This window comes from Camarhynchus parvulus, chromosome 7 (genome assembly GCF_901933205.1).
Source record: "Camarhynchus parvulus chromosome 7, STF_HiC, whole genome shotgun sequence".
NCBI lineage: Eukaryota > Metazoa > Chordata > Aves > Passeriformes > Thraupidae > Camarhynchus > Camarhynchus parvulus.
In genome coordinates, this window is record NC_044577.1 from 1778897 (window position 1) to 1797943 (window position 19047).

General features: G+C 42.5%; 1 protein-coding gene across 1 annotated transcript in view; it reads right to left on the minus strand.

The window, feature by feature from the left end:
• The window catches only part of IQCA1 (IQ motif containing with AAA domain 1), a gene marked incomplete at its 3' end in the record, with an annotated part of 105978 nt that overhangs the window by 23384 nt on the left and 63547 nt on the right, over window positions 1–19047 (minus strand). Inside the window, exons 11-14 of the mRNA XM_030951921.1 lie at window positions 11849–11955; window positions 11562–11654; window positions 4052–4113; window positions 1525–1607 (exon numbers count right to left, since the gene is read on the minus strand). Coding sequence (XP_030807781.1) covers window positions 1525–1607; window positions 4052–4113; window positions 11562–11654; window positions 11849–11955 — 345 coding nt within the window. The remainder of the gene's footprint in view (window positions 1–1524; window positions 1608–4051; window positions 4114–11561; window positions 11655–11848; window positions 11956–19047) is intronic.

A 19047-nucleotide genomic window follows, 5' to 3' on the forward strand; every position in this document is an offset into this window, starting at 1 on the left:
GGTTAAGAGCAAAAGTGGAGGTATAATTTGGGGGCAAAAAGGCAGAGAAGGCCTGGTGCAACTGCCCCCTCCCCTCTGAAGAATAAAATTAATTTCAGGTTTTATCTTTTATTTAAGGAGAAATCAAAAGAACGGGATAGGAATTAATCTTCACAGATTTAATTAGAAGGCATCAAAGGGTTTAATTGCAACTGCACATAAATCACAGTGGATATTCTCTGACTAATTTAGATAAGGTCACCAAGAAAATTAGTTCAGTGATGTCAGTTTGTCATAGAGGGGGGACATTTCAGTGCCTTTAGTGGCTGTGTAGCACAGTTCCACTCTTTGTCCTTTCCCCAGGAACTGGAAGTGACCTTCCTTGGGCTCCAGCCATGGAAAGCTGAGCAGATGAAGGCTTCTTTCTCTGCAGGCTTTGACTGTGTCCTTGGAGCCTCCAAGAGAGTTTTTCTGGATTTCAAAAAATGGTTGGAGATGTGCTGTTTTAAAAGCATTTGTGCTGGGGGAATGTTTGTTGGACAAAAGTGACCTTGACAGGTTGGGAGAACAAAGGAAGAATGAAAATCTTCCTTTACTTGCTGGTCTCTAATGAGCACGAAATGGATGGGACATTTAATTGAGAGAATTAACAGCTCTTCAGAGCAATGGGCAGAGGCTCTGCAGGCTGAACTGGTGCTTCTAAGAGTTTATATAAACATGGCACCTGGGGGTGACAGAAGAGAATTTGTCTTTTCTGCCTTGGCCTTGTACTATCAGCCCGTAGCACTTCTGCTTCTGGATAGCTGCAAATTCAAACCATGGCCTTTGAAATACCTGAATTTGGGGTTTTTTTGCTGTTAAGATGCTGTGATTTCACTGTGTGTCACCAAATGTTTGTGGGCATGGTTTAGACCCCTCTGAAGTCTGCAAATGTGGGGTTTGGAGTTTTTCTCACCCCTTTTTTTCTCTGTAGAGCATAGATAAGCAGGTCTGGCTGCAGTTGCAGTAACAGAAACCAGACAGGAGGAGTGTGAAATGCAGAACTAGGCAGAGACACATCTTACTCACATGAAGGGCCAGATATGCCTCAAAGCACTGCTCAAAGTTCACGGGCAGTCAGGGAGGTGCAGGGAAGGGGCTGAGCCTTTACAAAAGGCAACAAAAGCTGGAGGTACAATTTTTGCTGCCCTCTGGGAAATATTCTGCATTATGGATTATGACTCTGTTAGACTGGCACTGTCTTGCCACTGCCTGGCAAGGGCTCCTTAAAGGGTGTTGTGGTTCCAGCTCCAAGTGGCTGTGACATCCACAACCCTTCAAGGCTGCTGCTGTTGCTGCCTGGAGTCAAACACCAGCTCTGCCAACAGGTCCTGCCTTCAGTAGCAGAAGTGAAAGCTCCTGAGCAGCCTTGATTTGCATACCTGGCTTTAGATATTCAAAGTGCAGTGACCTGAACTCAGTCCTGACTGAAAATAGTGGTTAGTGAAGGTGGAATGGCTGGAGGTTTGCTCATACACCACATTTGCTCTAAAAGGGGTACTTTACCCATGTAGTCAGAGAGATTCACATTCTTGACTTGGATGAGCAATCTTTCTTCTGCAAGTTGCTGGTACAGGGAATCAATGGTCCTGCAGGCAAGAGACATCACTCAGAAATGGTCAGGAAAAGCTCAGTGCTCTCAGAACTGAGCCAGCCTGGGGGTTATTTCTTTGCCCAGCTTTATAAATGCCCTCTGTGGCTCAGAGGTAGCATGATTAGTGCCATCAGTGTGAAATCAATAAGCACAGTCTCTGTCTTGTGCTCAGCAATGTTTTCCCTCCCTCACAGGCTGGGTCTCCCTCTCCGGCTGACTCCATTTACCCATTTCAGGTGATGCCAGATCAGTTATGACTTGTGTAATGGACTCATTCATTAATATCAATTACTGGGAAATTATTTTTAAATTACACAATAATGGCAATCCTAACACTACTATACCTGTTCACCCAGCTCTCCAATTAGTACTAATTCATTAATTCTTCTTGGAATTTATTGTGTTGGCAACAGACAGCCTCATCTCTCTGGGAACACACTGGGAATGCCTCACTCAGATCTACCACCTGCAGGGTTGTGGTCAGAGGGGGATTGGGGCAGAAATGTCCAGTGGGAAGTGTTGTCCCATCCCTGGAAGTGCCCAGGGCCAGGCTGGACAGGGCTTGGAGCAACCTGGGACAGTGGGAGGTATCCCTGCCCATGGCATGGGTGGAGCTGGATGAGTTTTGGGGCCTCCTCCAACCCAAACCAGTTTGGGATTCCATCAAATGGGCAAAAGTTCCCCACTGGAAGATTCTCCCTATCTCCATTAGTGGCTGGAAGTAGATCCCAATAATGAAGGAGTTAAAACACTTAAATTTGTGTGTGGTTTTCTATTGATGTGGATCTTCTCTACACTCTCTTTTGGAATTCTAAGTATTAATTTCAAGGACATTTCCGGCACTTGGTTTTATAGAGTAATACTGCTTCCAGGATGATGAAAACTGAATAAACCTGTCGGAAATTCTCAGTGTATTGACAGCAGAAACAATATTGATTTTAGTCTTTTTAGATCTCTCAGTGTTTTTCCACACTTTTCACATTCTTTGCCTTCAATTATTCTGTCTTTCTCACCTACCTTAATTGGGATGTCCTGGTCTGGCTACAATAAATATATTTAATAGTGCCTCTCAGCTGGCTAATAAACCTCCAGGTATAATTTGAGGTCTGCAGCCTTTTTTTCCATTTCAGCTGAGGAGTTTTATGTTTATGCAGTCTTAGTGGCACAATTAATGTAGGAGCAGCGATAAGCAAATCCAAAATTTAATGCACCTTCAACAAGGTTGATTTTGCTGCTCTGACTCTTGCTTTCATCCTCAGTGGTTTTATGTTGAGAAAATGCATCATAAACCAGGCAGAGAGTGGAATGGGACTAACCTGGCAGCTCTGGTGGGAGCAGAACTTCTACTTTTCCTGGTTTATTATTTTTACTGTGCCAGTTAAATGATGCATGTCCTCTCCAAGGGGAGGGTGATGTGACCAGTCTGTGCTGACTGGAGCCCCCTGTGCCCCTTCACTGGGCAAAAAGGGAGATTTTGAATCTGTTATTCAGCCCCTCTCTGGGTTATTTCTGAAATGCTCAGCAGGGAAGAGCAAAGCAGCGAGCCAAAATAAAGCCAGATAAAAAGCCAGCTACTAAAGAGCTCATGTTTTCAGCTGGCTGCATGGTAAGTTTATATCTAAAGAAGCAGATTTGTGCAAGAGCAGTTTTAAAAGCAGGGAATATATCAGATTTTGGCACTGTTCTGTAGGAGAGTTAGAGTCCTGCTCTGTTAGAATCCATGAGACATGGATTTTAAATTTTAAATTTTAATTTTTTAAAATATATTTTAAAGCAGGTAAAGAGATCATTGGCTGATTGTGTGGTGCCAGCACCCAAACAATGGAGTCCAGGTCTGGCTGCTCTTGCACGAATGGGTTTGTGGGTGAATTTCACTGATTGTGTTTGGCACTGTCCTGTTCTCCAGCCCTGCTCCTGGATCAGCTGCTCCCTGTGGAGATGTGCACAGGTGAAAAATGGATGGATTTTCAGGGAGCACATCACTCTCATTGAAAATGGCAGGGCAGAAGAAATCCTCTCAAATCCTCCAAATAAAATAAGAACGCTCTAAAGAGCAAGGGTCCACAAGAAGTGGCCAGGTCTGCCAGGACTCTTACTGATCCATGAGACTGATTTATGGCATGTACACCACAGCTCAGCCATCAAGGGGATTTGAGGAGTGTCTGCAGCCTCCCTTACTGGGACAGGAAAATCTGAGAGCCAACAAACCAGCCAGGTGTTTCTGCACCTGCAGAGGGGGGAGAGAGGCACACAGGGCCCATCTCCTGCTGAATGCTGCATGTGCTGAGCTCTGCCCACTGCAATTCACCTGCCTGCAGGGGATGGGACTGCTCCTGCTGGTGTGTGACAGCAAAATGGGGATTTGAATTTGTGTTGGTGGTGAAGGTGAGGAAAACCAAAGCAGATATTGGAGATCTAATGCAGAAAGGTTCTCCTTACCTGTCAGGTGTCAGATCTTTCTCCAGCTCGGATATCTTCTTCTTCACAGGTGTTTTGCTTGTCTGAGGACCACACAAGCAAGCAGGAATTAGTGACTTTGGAACAGATAAATATTTTTGGATGTACTGAAGCAAAGTGAGGGCCAGAACAGCCAATGTTTCAGTGTTTGAATGTAGCCCAAAGGGAAAAGCCATATCCTTAACCAGCAGTGCCACTGCTACATGGGAAAAGAATCCCTGGGTCATTTTGCTCCAAGGGAAGAAGCTGCTCTCCTTCCTTTTGCTTGGATATTAAACTTTTTTTTTTAATAGGCACAGTTGTCCAGGACAGAGGTGGAATCCCCAGCCCTGAAGGGCTTTAAAAGCTGTGTGGATGTGGTATTGGGGACATGGTTTAGTGGTGGCCTTGGCAGGGCAGGTTAAGGGCTGGAATCGATGATCTCTCAGAGACTTTTTCCAGTTGTGTGATTCTTATTCCATTATTTTTCTGGAACCAACTTCTGTGGGTGAGGGGGGATATAGCCCTTGCTCAAGAAGGAAGCAGGAAGGAAAAGGGTGTGGGGTCTAAGTAGCTGCTGTAGAGACTGTTTATACCTTTTTAAAAAAATAGATATATTTTAATAAATATAAAAATATAAAAAATAAAAATATAAAAAATATAAATATAAAAATATAAAGAATGAAAATAAAAAAAAAAAAATATATATATATTGAAGTAAAATATCTAAGCAGCTTCCCAGAGGAGAAAAGCTCCTGAGACTCTGGTTACCCTCGTAACTACTGGACATCCTTCTCCTCCCTAATGCCTCAGGGAAGAAGCTGGAAGAGGCCAGAAAAACTCAACCTGCTCTTTTCATCTTTTCACCACAATTTCACCACAGAAAGATTTTGACTCGCGTGCCTCATTTCTTGACACCTTACAAAACAAAAAAACAACTCCTGGCGAACATAAATAAGGAAGATGTGACTCAGGCTTGTCAAGCCCCTCCATTAATTACAGCTCAGGAGCCATAAATATGGTTAGGGATAATTAGTAGTGTGGAGAGGGCATCATTAATCCATGTTAGTGCCCACCACTGGTGTCTGAGCTCCTTAAACCACCTCAGCATTGCTCCAGTGGAGCTGTTTACACAGAAACCTTGGTGCACCAGGGGATTTCTCCAACAGCTTAAATTTAAGCACGTGCTTAAATGCTTAGTTGAACAAGACAGCTTATTCTTTCCAAAAGTTTATGTTCACTTTCCTGGGAATACAGTCATTTACTTTGCTTTTTTTTAATAAGAGTGAATACTTCTGCAGAGCTCTGGAGGCTGTGTTGTTGAGTTAAAAAAAAAATCCTATCCAATTATCTGGAAAATGCTGGGCTTTTTCACAGAATAGATCAGCAGCCTTCAGGAATACATCAGTTTCAGGTTTTTCAGGGACAGACACAATGTGAGGAACCTGTGGTTCAATCACCTGTTCCTGTTTGTGATGCCACAAAGATAATGCAGATGAAAATGCAGCCTAAACCCAGCACTACATGGATCAGCTACTGAGAAAAGGAGATGGTTTGGGTTAGGATAAAGCAAACAACTCTGTATTTGGAGAACTAAACCTCAGGTTTCTTTCCATAAATAAGTTTGGCAGCAAATATTCATCCAAATGTGCCAGGGGGAATTTGTTTTGAAGAAAAGGAATGGGAAGAAGAAAGCACATGCCATGCTGTTTTAACAACTGTGGAAATATTGAGGCTGTCACTGGTTTATTTTTGCTGTTCCTCCTGTTTTGTCTTTTTAACTTCTCTTCCAACAAGCCAGAAATCACATATATTTGTGTCTGACTGGGAAGAAAAGCTCGTTTCAACCTATGTAAAGACACGAAGCATATGTTGAATTTATTGGCCAACTGGTATTGTCCTCAAGGCAGCTTCACCAATAAAGTAACTCCAGAGCAAAACAAAAATGAACTGTGTGGAGGAAAAATGTGATTTCCTAATTAACAACAGCACTTGTGGGGAATTTGGCACAGGCTGAGATGTGATAAGGGCAAATATGAATTGTAGACAATGGCTTGTCTCCAAAATGTCTTACTGGGAACTGCTTTTATTTAGGAAATGATAATGTTTAATGGATGTGAACACGCTGCTCATTTAGAATGGAAATCTCCTGGCTGCTCTGTCTGAAGTGCCAGCTGAGCTCCTGTGCAGCCATGCCCTGGCTGGGTGATTTCCTGCTTTGCTGACCCCCACAGAGTGAGCTGAATCAGGCGGCAGCTGCCAGGGTCACTGGGCTCTGTCCTGTGCCCAGGGGGTGGCTTCTCCCACCCAGCAAAACGTTTTGGGCAGCTCAGAGGTTGGAGCAGGCAAGAACCTGATTTCAGACCCCATTCCAGAGCCCTGGCTGCTGCTAGGATGGCAGCAGGAGGGAGGGGCTGTCCAAATGTCTCCCTGAGGGGAATGGTTGAAACTGGAAGATCTGGAGGATCTCACAGTCCTGGCTGCAGCTGTGGCCACCACAGGAGTCATGGAATGGCTGGTTTGAAAAATCATCCAGTGCCACCCCTGCCATGGCAGGGACACCTTCCACCATCCCAGATTGCTCCAACCCCATCCAACCTGGCCTGGGACACTTCCAGGGATCCAAGGGCAACCACAGCTGCTCTGAGTAACCTATGCAGGGCCTCCCCACCCTCACAGGGAAGAATTCCTTCCCAATATCCCACTAAACAACCCACTCTCAGTTGGAAGCCATTCCTCCTTGTCTGTGGTGTTTGTGAGGTCCCCAGGATGAGGTGAGAGATGAGAATCTGACTCCATGTGAAGGCTGATTTATTATTTTATGATATTATCTTATATTAAAGAATTCTATACTAAACTATACTAAAGAAAGAGAAAGGATACATCAGGAGGCTTAACAAGAATGAAATAATAAAAACTCGTGACTGACTCAGAGTCTGACACAGCTGGACCGTGATTGGTCATTAATTAATAACAATTCACATTCAACCAATCAAACATTCACCCGTTGGTAAACAATGCCCAAGCCACATTCCAAAGCAGCAAACACAGGAGCAGCAATCAGATAATCGTTGTTTTCATTCTTCTTTGAGGCTTCTCAGCTTCCCAGGAGAAAATCCCAGGCAATGAGGACTTTTCAGAAAATATCATGGTGACACTTGTCCCTTGTTGTAACAAGTCCCTCTCCGTGGCTCCCGTAGGTTCCCTTGGGGAACAGGGACAGGAGGGAAGTGCTCCTGTGGTTTAAGGGAAACCAGCAGCAGATGATGCAGGTTTTTTAGGGGATTCCTTGGATCATGTGAGATGTTTAAGATGGGAGGCTGAGCAAGTGAAGCTTTGCACTGGGCTTGGGTTGGGAAGTCTGTTCTGGCAGTGCTGAGATAAAACAAGCAGCTTCTGACACTTGCACTGAAAAAGCTCAGACAAGGATGCTCCCAGTGATTCATAAACTTGCTGAATGAGGGAATCTGGGAATCTGCCATCCCTGTTGGATTTAGGATCCAAAGAGGTGACAGCTCCCACAGCTGGCTGAGGGCTCTGGGTGCAGCAGTTACAGGAAATCCAGCAGGGCTTGGGAATCAAACCAAGCCTTTCCTCAGTTCTCACCCAGCTTCTCTCCTGGCATTTATATCTATACCTATATATATATTTTATATATAATATTTATATGTATATATTACATATTATATAAAATTTTATATGTACACATATAGCTATATTTTAACTATATATAATTATTATATATTAATTAAATTTTATAATAATTAGTAGAAATGAATTTCATTTATATCTATATAAATACAGTATTCATATTTATATTTTATAATTATATATTTATATCTATAGATATATGTATAGATACGTTTATATGTATAGATATATTTATATATCTTGTCAGTATTTCTGTCACAGCCATTTGTGGTTTTCTTGCTTCTGCCCAGTTTCACCAAAAAGGGACCTCCAAAGCTGTGTTGAGGCCTAGCCCAGAAGCAAGTTTTCCACACTTAGGTTCTCATGTCCCCCTTTCCTGGGTTTTCTGTGTATTTTTTCCTTTTTTTTCCCCTGAATTCTGGCCATGCCTTTGTGTATGTGTGGGTGTGTTCATTTCCAATGCATTGCTTTACCTGCAGTGGGGATCAGCAATAAATCCTTGGGGGAGCAGAGCAGGAAAAGCAGCACAATGGGCTTGGGAGAAAGGGCTCTGATAAGCTCTTAAATGTAACTTCCAGATCAGTGACTGCCATGTTCCTCCCTCAGAGGACATCTCCCTGCCAGCCCTTCCTCAGCCTGGCCTTTCCCAGTGCTCCCAGTCCCAGCCTGGTGATCCCTGCCTGGGCAGGGGATGAGCTGCCACTGTGCCAAGAGAAGGAAAATGCAGTTTAGAGCACAGCTGACCCAAATTCCTCTGTTCCTGTTGTGTCCCCATCCCCTTTCCTGTGACAGTCATGGGACCAGGGGCTCTCTGGAAGAATCAGAGGAAAGCAAAGTGTGTCTCAAACAGGACACTCTGCTCCATCCCTGGGTGTGGGAAGCTTGGAAACAGGCACAGGTGTCACAGACATATTTTATGAAAAATCCTTTACTAGGATTTTTTCTCCTGAGAAGCCTCAGAGGAAAAGAAAAACAACAATTATCTGCTGCTGTGGAATGCAAAAGGTGCATCTTTGATTGGTCCATGTGAGTTGTTTCTACTTGATGACCAATCACAGGTCCAGCTGTGTTGGGACTCTAGTCAGTCACAAGATTTTATCATCATTCCATTCCTTTCTTTTCTAGCCTTCTGATGAAATCCTTTCTTGTATTCTTTAGTATAGTTTTAATGTATCATTTTCTTTTGATATAATATATATAATAAAATAATAAATCAGCCTTCTGAAACATGGAGTCAAGATTCTCTTCTCTTCCTCATCCTAGGACCCCTGTGAACACCACTACACACAGGATCTGTGACTCCAGTAACAGCACTGTGCTTTATTGACTATTAGCTGCAATCTAATTAATGTTGCTATTTCCACATCAGTCTGCTGCTCTGGAGACCCACTTGTCATGAGAAGAACAATTTTTTTTTCACCCAAGTTTGTTCTTCCACAAAGCTGCCAAATGGAGGATTTGTAGTTTTACAAAGTTTATAGAGAGAATAGTTCTTGCATCACTGAGAATGGTGGGGATGGAGGAGGATGGGGTATTTTGGTAATGGAAGACACTCCAAAGAAACTCCTCTTATCTTCAGGAGCTCTAAGAGCAGCTCTTGGTAGGGCTAAGTGTCAGCTTTTAGCAGTAAGTGGTATTTGAAGGTTTGGGAATCAGTGATAAAGAAGTTATGGAAATAAAGGAGTGGCTCTGGCTAGGCCAGGAGATGTTATATATTGTTTTTCTTAAATCTAAGACCTGAGATGTCTGGAACGCTGACTGGAGGGGAGAAATTTCCCTTTAGATTCCAGTTCCAAAATTTCCTCACTGTATTCCCCACAAAAGGGACTTAAAAAGTCAGATTGGTTCCTGTGGGTCAGGCAGATGTTTTGTTTTTAATATGAATTTGACAGAAATTTTCTGAGTTGTGAACTACTCATCTTACGGCTTGGGAAGGCACAGAACACCTACCTCTGGGAGGGATTATTCCCTGACAAAGAGAGCAGAAGAAATCCCTCCCTAAAAAAGAGAGAATGGCCAAATGTGGCATCAGGAATTTGGGATGATGGCCCCAGAATTCCACCTGTAAAAGCTCTCCTGAAGAAATTACCCTCTCATTGCCCCTTGTCCATTGCCAGAGTGCAGGGGAAGGTCTGATTCCTCTGAAGAATGTTGAATTCTCCTTTATTTTTTGGCAGGGGGAAGTTTCACACTGAACTCAGACACACTCCTGGCTACAGTGAGAACCTGAACCTGTTATTTTGTGCTGCATAGCTGAGGGGAGACATATGCAACCTCAGATATTGCTTGAAAAACTAGAGATTTGTTTTGCTGAATAATAAATTAATGAGCTATTTCCAAAACTTTCCAGCTCATATGATTCTTATTATCTAGAGCAGGTTATCCTGAAGCAGATCTGCAGTCTGTGTGCACAGGTATGCATTGGTTTGGTTTATGGCTGAGATGTTTATGCAAATACTAATTGGAAAAAGCCTTTGCCAATGCTGAATGGACATTTTAAATGGCTTTGCACAGGGAAGATGTGTTCCCCATTCCTTAAATAGAACTGTTTTGGCTTGGGTGGGGTTTTTCAGATGAAATCTTTAAGGAATTTCTATTATCTAATTAGTGCTTCTTCCCCTGCCTCATTCTCTCAGGTGACTGGCACAACTTGGGAAGATAAAAGTTAAATAATCTCCCTCCACCCTAAGCCATTCCAACAGTACATTGAAGGGAAAAAAACCCCCACAACCCAGCCCCTAAGATAAAGCTCTGTAATTCCAGTGTGACATTTTGCAGCAGGGCACTGACTAGCTGATCTAAATGTGTCTGCCCATGAAAACTTGGGGGAGATTGTTGCAATATTTTGTCTGTCTGTCTCAAGCCCCCACTATTTTTGAAGCAGATTTAGGAATCCAGTTGGGATCAGCTTTCAGAGCTGCCCCAGTCTTTTCTTATTAGATTGTCCCTGGAGGTTTGTCAGGTGAAAGAGCATTTTTAAAGATAATTTGAGTAGAAGTAGAGCAACAGCAAGTATTTGCATGCTAAAAGGTATTACAGAAATGAAATACAGCATGAGATTAGGGCTGGCTATTTGCCCTGAGGGTTTTAAGTGGCTCTGCTGATTGAGTGGTGGGCTGTAAGCTTTGAGTGATTTTGCACTGACATGATCTCTAATTTAAATGCTTTGCTAAGGAATTTTAGAGAACCACAAGCTGTGGAATTTTTCATATGATAATGCCGTAAAACTAGATGTGAACATGACATGTGCTATGTTTTGGGGAGGGTTTAACCTATTTTTTATGCCCAAATAAACTTGGCTTAATTGCAAATTCCCAAACCCTTCAATAGGATGTAGTAACATAATGAGTACCTGGCTGTGTGTGATCTATGTGGTGTTACAGACAAATGAAAGGTTACATCAAAACATTCAGAGGGAATTTTTTTTTGGTGTATGGTCTTGAAACATAATAACCACTCCTTATTCAGGAGGAAAACAGCCAGCAGCTGGAAAACTCACTGGCCTCCAGATCCCTGTTTTCCTTGGAAAACTATTAATCTGAACTGGTCAGACTAAAGAGAGGGATTGCTTCCATTTTGCTGTTTGACTGCATCCAAGGATTTCAGGAAGGTGAAAATCTGAAATATCTTGTAGTGATCTATCTCTGGAATAGCTCAGCTTGCCCTAAGCAGTATTTATACAAGTTAAAGAGCAAGAGCTAATGGAGAAGGCCCTGAAAATAGCCACAGGTGAAGAGATTTTCAGATGTTCCTGACTTGAGATTCAGTAAATCTTATGGGGGGACATTTTGGTGATTGTCCCTGAGGTTTGCACTGATGGAATTGGGGCTGCCCCTCAATTCTCCCACCTTGCTGCTCTTACCTTCTCTTTAACAGCTTTGACCTGACCTGGACCTGTCTCTCCATCCACAACCTCTTTGACCCTCAGCAGCTTCTCCTCCATCACTTCATCGACCTGCCCAAGACAAACACAGAGGAACCTTCCTCAGTTTTCTGTTCTGCCACAATTGTTCAGCTGAACAAGCACAGAACAGGCAGCAGGGACTCTGGAAAGAGGGAAGGGCTGTGCCAGGGCCAGTTCTTACAGCTGGAGAAAAATCTCCCCAGGTAATGCACGTGAGCAGTGTCCTCTTGCTATTGTAAGCTCACCTGCACTCTGATCTCCTCCTCCACTTCTTCCCGTTCCCCTGCTTTGATCAGCTCTGGGTCATGGTCCTGGAGAAAATCTGATTTGTGTTCTCTGTTCTCCCAAAACACTGTTAGCCAAAAGAAAGAAAAAAAAAGGGGCAAAAGTTACAGAAGCCATTGGTTTCTCCAGCTGCTTCTGCAGGCAAAAGAAAGGGTGGTTGTAGGCAGCTTTTATTAAATGATGAGCTGCAGGAAAGCAGCAGGCTCTAGGGACCCTCACCAAGTTCAGAGCCCTGTTGTCACCATGAGATTTTCTGAAGAATCCCTCTGTGAGGATTTTTCTCCTGAGAAGCTGGGAAGCTTCAGCTTCTCCATGTTTTACTCCTCTAGAATGTGGCCTGGAGATTGTTTATCCAAACATATTAATTGTTTTTAATTAATGACCAATCACAGTCCAGCTGTGTCGGACTCTCTGAGTCTATCACAGGTTTTTATTATTCATTCTTTTGTGACCTTCTGATGTCTCCTTTCTCCTTCTTTAGTATAGTTTTAGTGCATAACATAACATAACATAACATAACATAACATAACATAACATAACATAACATAACATAACATAACATAACATAACATAACATAACATAACATAACATAACAACATAACAATCAGCCTTCTAAGAACCTGGAATCAAATTCTCATCTCTTACCTCGTCCTGGGGACCCTCACAACCCAGCAACACCCCGTTGTGTTAGGATCTGCAAACGTTGAGGTTAAGGGATTTCTGCTTTTGCCTTGAGTTGCAGAATGGGATCAGAATTCAGGAGGATAATGGGATAGTGAGGCTGTCATTTGGAGGTTGTAAAGCTGAGAGCCTGGAGCGTGCTCAATCTCCATGAGCCCTGTCCTGTGGCTGATTTTGGCATTATTTTATTTTATTTTACTTTATTTTATTTTCTATTTTTTATTTTTTTTATTTTATTATTTTTTTTCATTATTTTTGTTTTTATTTTTTTTTTTTATTTTTTATTTTTTATTTTTTATATTTAAATTTTTTTAAATTTTAAATTTTAATTTTTAATTTTTCTCTTTTATTTTTATTTTTTAATTTTAATTTTATCTTATTTTATATTTTATTTTATTTTATTATTTTAATTTTTTATTATTTTAATTTTTTAAAATTTAATTTAATTTTATATTTTATTTTAATTTTTTAAAATTTAATTTAATTTTATATTTTATTTTAATTTAATTTTATTATTTTTATTTTTATTTTTAATTTATTTATTTTTTATTTTATTTTTATTTTTTTATTTCATTTTTATTTTAGTATTATTTTATTTTTTATTTCACTTCATTTAATTTCATTTCACAGCACAAGGCTTCAATCTTTTCCATGAAGAAGGCACAGGAGTGGCTCCTGCCCTGAAGGACGTGCTCTCCACCAGTGTCACTTGGCTTGGGGACCAAAGGAAGGGGGTTAATTCAACCCCCAAATTTCCCTGTTCTCCCCATGGCTCAGCTAAAGCTGCTGCATCCTGGGGAGCTGGCCCCTGTAGTCATTCCCAGGAGGCTCAAATACGGGAATAGGGGCACTGGAATGGGAATAAAACCAGCACGTGGAGGTGGGGGAGAGGGAGGGGACAGCAGGGTGACAGAGCAATAACCTGCAGCTCACCACAAGGGATGCATGGCCACACAGAGGCTTCACTTTTTAAGGGGATTTTAAGCTAATTCAGAAATTAAAAGGCAGTTCAGCCCAACAGAGACAAGACCCACCTGATCCAGCCCCTCTGTTTTGAAGTGCTGTGCAAAGGAGAGGAAATAAGGAGACCTAACACGCAGTCACAGTGAATTTGTAGAACTGGAGATGAAAAAAAAGCTGTTTATGATAAAGTACCTAATGATCCTGAGGTGCAGCTCGTTATTTTTGTTGAGGCAAAGTGCAATTTGCTCTTTAGAAAGAAAACTAAATGAAGTCTGACGAGCTCAGTGCATATCTGAGTTCTCCAAGTGCCTGGTTTTAATGGAAACACCTCTTTTTTTCCTACACTCCTTGACATAATTTGAAGGAAGACAATGCATATCTTGCCTTTCAAGCCCTGATTGTATCTTCCTAAATGACAGCTAATCTCCAGCTGTGTGCTAATTCAATTTCCTGATGATTTGAAACGACAGTTTTCCACTTTCAGACGTTGGCTCCTGTACGAATCAGTTCTGTACAGACATTCTATTTGTACAGACATTCTATTTGCACAGATATTCTATTTGTACAGACATTCTATTTGTACAGATATTTTGTTTGATATTCTCCCCTGCACCCCTGGCCTGCTGAAGGCACCATGCAAATTCAGAAGGGTTTTAACATCCAAGTTTTAATTAATCCAAGACTGGCTGCTCTTTCCATTCCCCCCAAAATTTTTTTCAGGGCCCAATTCCAGGCAGAGGATTTGTAGTTTTACAAAGTTTATGGAAGAAGTAGTTCTTGCAGGTGAGTAATCTTAATTTCAGCACTGAGAATGGTGGTGATGGAGGAGGACAGGGGATATTTTGGTCATGGAAGAAACTCCAAAGTACAGACATTTCATTTCTTTAAATTACTTGTGGGTCATCAGAGGGCATGACAGATGTCATGTAATATTTCAGCAGGAAAAGCTGATTTGCCCAAGTGATGAGGTAGCTCTTCCAGCCTGGAATTCCAGCCTTGGGGAAAGGGGACATCACACAGGAGTTATGTGAATTTTTAAACACTTTCCTGACTGGGTCAGCAGGTTGCCAGTGCTATGTTTTCACAGGAGTACCAGGCTTTAGAGATTTATTTTTCATAGAGGGATCTGTAGGTTTTTCTATTCTCGGTTTTTTTCCCCATAATTGTTTATTGTCATTTTGTAGATTGATTAGTGGTTAATACCCACTGCAGGCAGATCAGGGAGGGTCCCCCCAGACCCTGGGATTACCTGGCAATGAGTTATCTGAGTGTTATATTAACCACTGGGTTAGAGGGGCCTAATTTTAGTAGGGAGATCAATAACTCATAGGTGCTAGATGCTCTGTTATTCTTTTATAGATCAACAAAATGTTTCAAAGTTAATTTTAAAGGGGGGTCAGGAGGCTAAGGATGTTATGTTTTCACTGGCTGGTCAGCAGAGTCTGGTATTCTGTTACAGGCAGGGTCAGCCAGCTTCAGGAGCTATTTCTGTGCCTGTGTGTGTGCAGTGAAATTTATGTCACCTTTTCTAAAATAGTGCATGCTTATTTTGGGATTGTTTTATATGCAGAGCTAGCTCAGGGCTCAAAGGCAGCCCAGAGCGCTCCTAAATCTGCATCCCAGCTCTGCAGGCCAGTAGGGAACTCCAATATCCCAGAATTTCACAGAACAGCCTGTGACTAACAATTCTAAAATATTTATTTGAATCATGAAGCTTCTCTTGAAATGGCCACTTTGAACCCCCTGGCAAAAGGATTTGAATCTTTTGAAGGCTGGTTAAAAATACAGAGTATCACCACGCCTTCAAGGAATATTTGGGCAGACCACGGAGTATTTGAACTCAAATATCCTCTGTGACAATGAGCAAGTCATAAATATAATCTGTAGGACGGGGAAAATAGCACATTGCTGCCTCACACTGCAAAAATACACTGCAAAAATAGAGAGGGAGGAAAAGGCTCAGCCTTACATTTGCCCCATGTAAACTCTGGCTATTCCAGTGTGACAGGAGATGCCACACAAAGAGGCTGTTTCCAACCACATCATTTAAAATAAGCATTTTAGGGCTTGGCAAGTGGAGTTCAGCCACTAGAAAAATGGTCAGATACAGTTCTAAGAGGATAAAAGGCTTCCAGTGGAGTTTAGGCAGCAGCTCTAGCTTGGTAGAGGAGTTAAAAACACAGAGTGAAAAAGTCTGTAAGTGAAACATTTAGGTTTTTGTCAAAACTGATCTACATTTTAAAAAATATTTAAGTAAGCTAGGTATAAAGCACCAGTTTCATGGGATGGGAACACTTCCTTCAAATTAAGTGTTGGGGGCTGTGACAAAACAAAGATGTTTGTTGTTTGGTCAGCTGTCATTTAGGTGAACTTTAGACACACTTTGAATTACTCCTGATACAAACAGGGGCTTTGAATTACTCCTGGTACAAACATTTCTTAATCAACCTCTGTTGCTTCAATCATGTCCTCAAGGTTTCTGCACTACTAAATCTGAACTTCTGTGCAAATGCTGATAGCAAGTGACCTATTTCTGCATAAGATTAGGGAAAAAAAAAGTTCTCAGTTGAAAGTCCAAACTCAGAACTATTTTTTCCTGCATAATTCTGCTACGGAGAGGAAAGCAGCCTAAAAATTAAAAATACAAGAGACTGTGTTGTTCTGGGTGGATGTTGTTGTAGATTTGATTCTGATGAAAGAATGTGATTCAAAGAATCCATGGTTAGTTTAAAAAAAATCACTTTGGACAACCCCCAGGTAGTATTGTGTGAGTGCCCTGCAATGAAAAGCCCAAAGTGCTGCAGGAGGATTGTGCTGCAAGGAGGAATTAACAGATAAAACAGCTAATTAGTAAAAATAAGTGTGCTGTCAAACAGACCTGGTTCACCAGGAGAAAAGGAAGAAGAAGAAACCCCACCTGAAGTTGAACTGCACAGCTACAGACTCCTCCTGTGCCTAAGCCGGAACTGCAGGTATCCTTTGAAGCCTGCAAGAGAGCTTCTCCACTCTGAGGGTTCCTGCTTGTGCTCTCTGCAGAAAAGGGCTCCTTCTCATGTGCCTTGAGAGCTGGGGGGCAGCTGGCAGCTCCAGCAGGATGGGCTGGAGGTGTGGGCTGTGTAACTGGGAAATGGGAACCACAGAGGCACTCACACTGTGGGGATAACCCCCAAAAATTCTGTGTTTGGGAATGGGAACCACAGAGGCACTCACACTGTGGGGATAACCCCCAGAAATTCTGTGTTTGGGAATGGGAATCACAGAGGCACTCACACTGTGGGGATAACCCCCAAAAATTCTGTGCTTGGAAATGGGAATCACAGAGGCACTCACACTGTGGGGATAACCCCATAAATTCTGTGTTTGGGAATGGGAATCACAGAGGCACTCACACTGTGGGGATAACCCCACAAAGTTCTGTGTTTGGGAATGGGAATCACAGAGGCACTCACATTATGGGGATAACCCCCAAAAATTCTGTGTTTGGGAATGGGAATCACTCCCAAAGTTCTGTGTTTGGAAATGGGAATCATAGAGGCACTCACACTGTGAGGATAACCCCACAAAGTTCTGTGTGTGCAGGGCTCAGAGCAGGTCCTGGTGTTCAGATACAGTCTGGTGACAAATCCCCCATCCCTTTGTAACCCTCCTGGCTTCTCACACAGGATAGTTGTGAAATTTGGGGGTCTCCACTGCTTCTCCTGTGGTGTTTTTATTCCTCACTCCTCTTAGGTTTCTGTGGTTGAGATGACCCCCAAGGTATTAGAAAGTCTCTTTTCTCCCAGCCCCATGACCAAAGAAGAAGTCGAGGTTCCTCAGCTCTGCTTCTCAAGGTTATTTATTTTCTCTTATCTAGTCTATTCTTTCTCTGACCTGCTGAGATCTGTCCAGCAGGTTGGGTTGTGACACAGTGATTATCCTTGGGGTGGAGTTAGCTTTTTATACTAAGAACTACGAGTACTTTATTTACAATCATTTTCCAACCTATCTGTCAGAACCCAGGACATCCCTCTGGCTGTCCTGTATGGCTCAAGCCCCTGCCGGGGGGCTCAGAGACCTTGGCACAGAGCCCAGGATCCCTGTGACTTAAAATGGAGCAAATTACCAACTTTATATGAGGAATTACAAGTCAAGAGAGTTTAAGCAGAATAATAGTTAGTTTGTCATGGGGTGAAAAATAGATTTTTGAGGTTATTAGAATGGGGGCTCGGAGTTCCGAGGAGGAATTTGGGCGTGCCCTGTCCTTCTTCCTTCTTCTTCCAAGTCTCCGTCTTCTGGGTGATGATGGCACTTTTGGATTGGTTTAAGGTAGAAGCTCACTGTCTAACATAGGTGATAGGTATTGGGAAGTTATGGTAAATAGTGTACATGTAGTTTTTAGTATAAAAAGATAACACTGCCCCAAGGGTGCCCAGAGTGCCTCTGCCTGACCTGCTGAACAGACCTTAGCAGGTCAGGAAAAGAATGTTATAGATAAGAAATAATAAACAACCTTGAGAACGAGAACAGAAGAATCCTGACTCCTTCTTTGACTGCTGGGCTGGGAAAAGAAACTTTCTAATGCATCTTGGGTTCACTGTGAGCAGCAGAGATTTCAATACTATCACCTATGTTAGGCAGTCTGTCTCTAAACCAATCCAAAAGTGTCCCCATCACAGCAGAAGATGGAGGACAAGAAGAAGAAGAAGGACAGGACACACCCAGATTCCTCCATCTTGCCTCCTGAACCCCCATTCTAAATCCCCAAAATTCTACATTTTCACCCTGTGACAAATTCACTATCATTCTACTCAAACTCTTGTGGCTTGTAAACCTTCACACAAAGTTGGTAATTGTTGCCATGGGCTAAAATCAAAGGCAGAGGTGTTTGTGACTCCATGCCAAGGTCTCTGAGCCCCTGCCAGGGTCTGGAGTCCTCCAGGGCAGCCAGAGGAATGTCCTGGGTTCTCACAACTCTGGTAGCCACAGCTGAGCTGAGCTCACAGCCAAGCATGTTCCCTCCAAGGCAAACCCCTCCTGCCCTGCCCTCTGCCCTGGGCACTGCCTGGCTGGGAGCCCCACTCTTGCCAAGGCTGCCTTTGACTTCCATCCTTTCTCAGGAAAGGAGTTTGGATGGATTTGATGCTAATCTAAAGCTCCTGCTGCCTTCAGCAGGGTTCTGACATGGTAGTTGAGAGCAGATGGGATGCAAAGCTCCTGGTTTTTTTTAGCCAGAAAGCTGCTCTGTGATTTATAAGGTGTAAGAAAATCCTAATTGTTACGAGTCAAGAGGTCAGGCCAAACTACTGATGCACATTTAGCAAGTTTAAGTTCACTTCTTTCTCTCCAGCCAGCTGAAATCAGGCAGAAAACTTGACACCAGTAATTTGTCAGCAGGAGGGAATAATGGAGGCTTTTCATACGAGGAATTTTAGCAAGGCACTGGCTCTGAAGAGTGGAGAGCAGAAAATACATTTTTCCACATTGTATCAGAACAGAATCTGCAGAGACAGAGCAAAAATAATCCCATTTTCCACT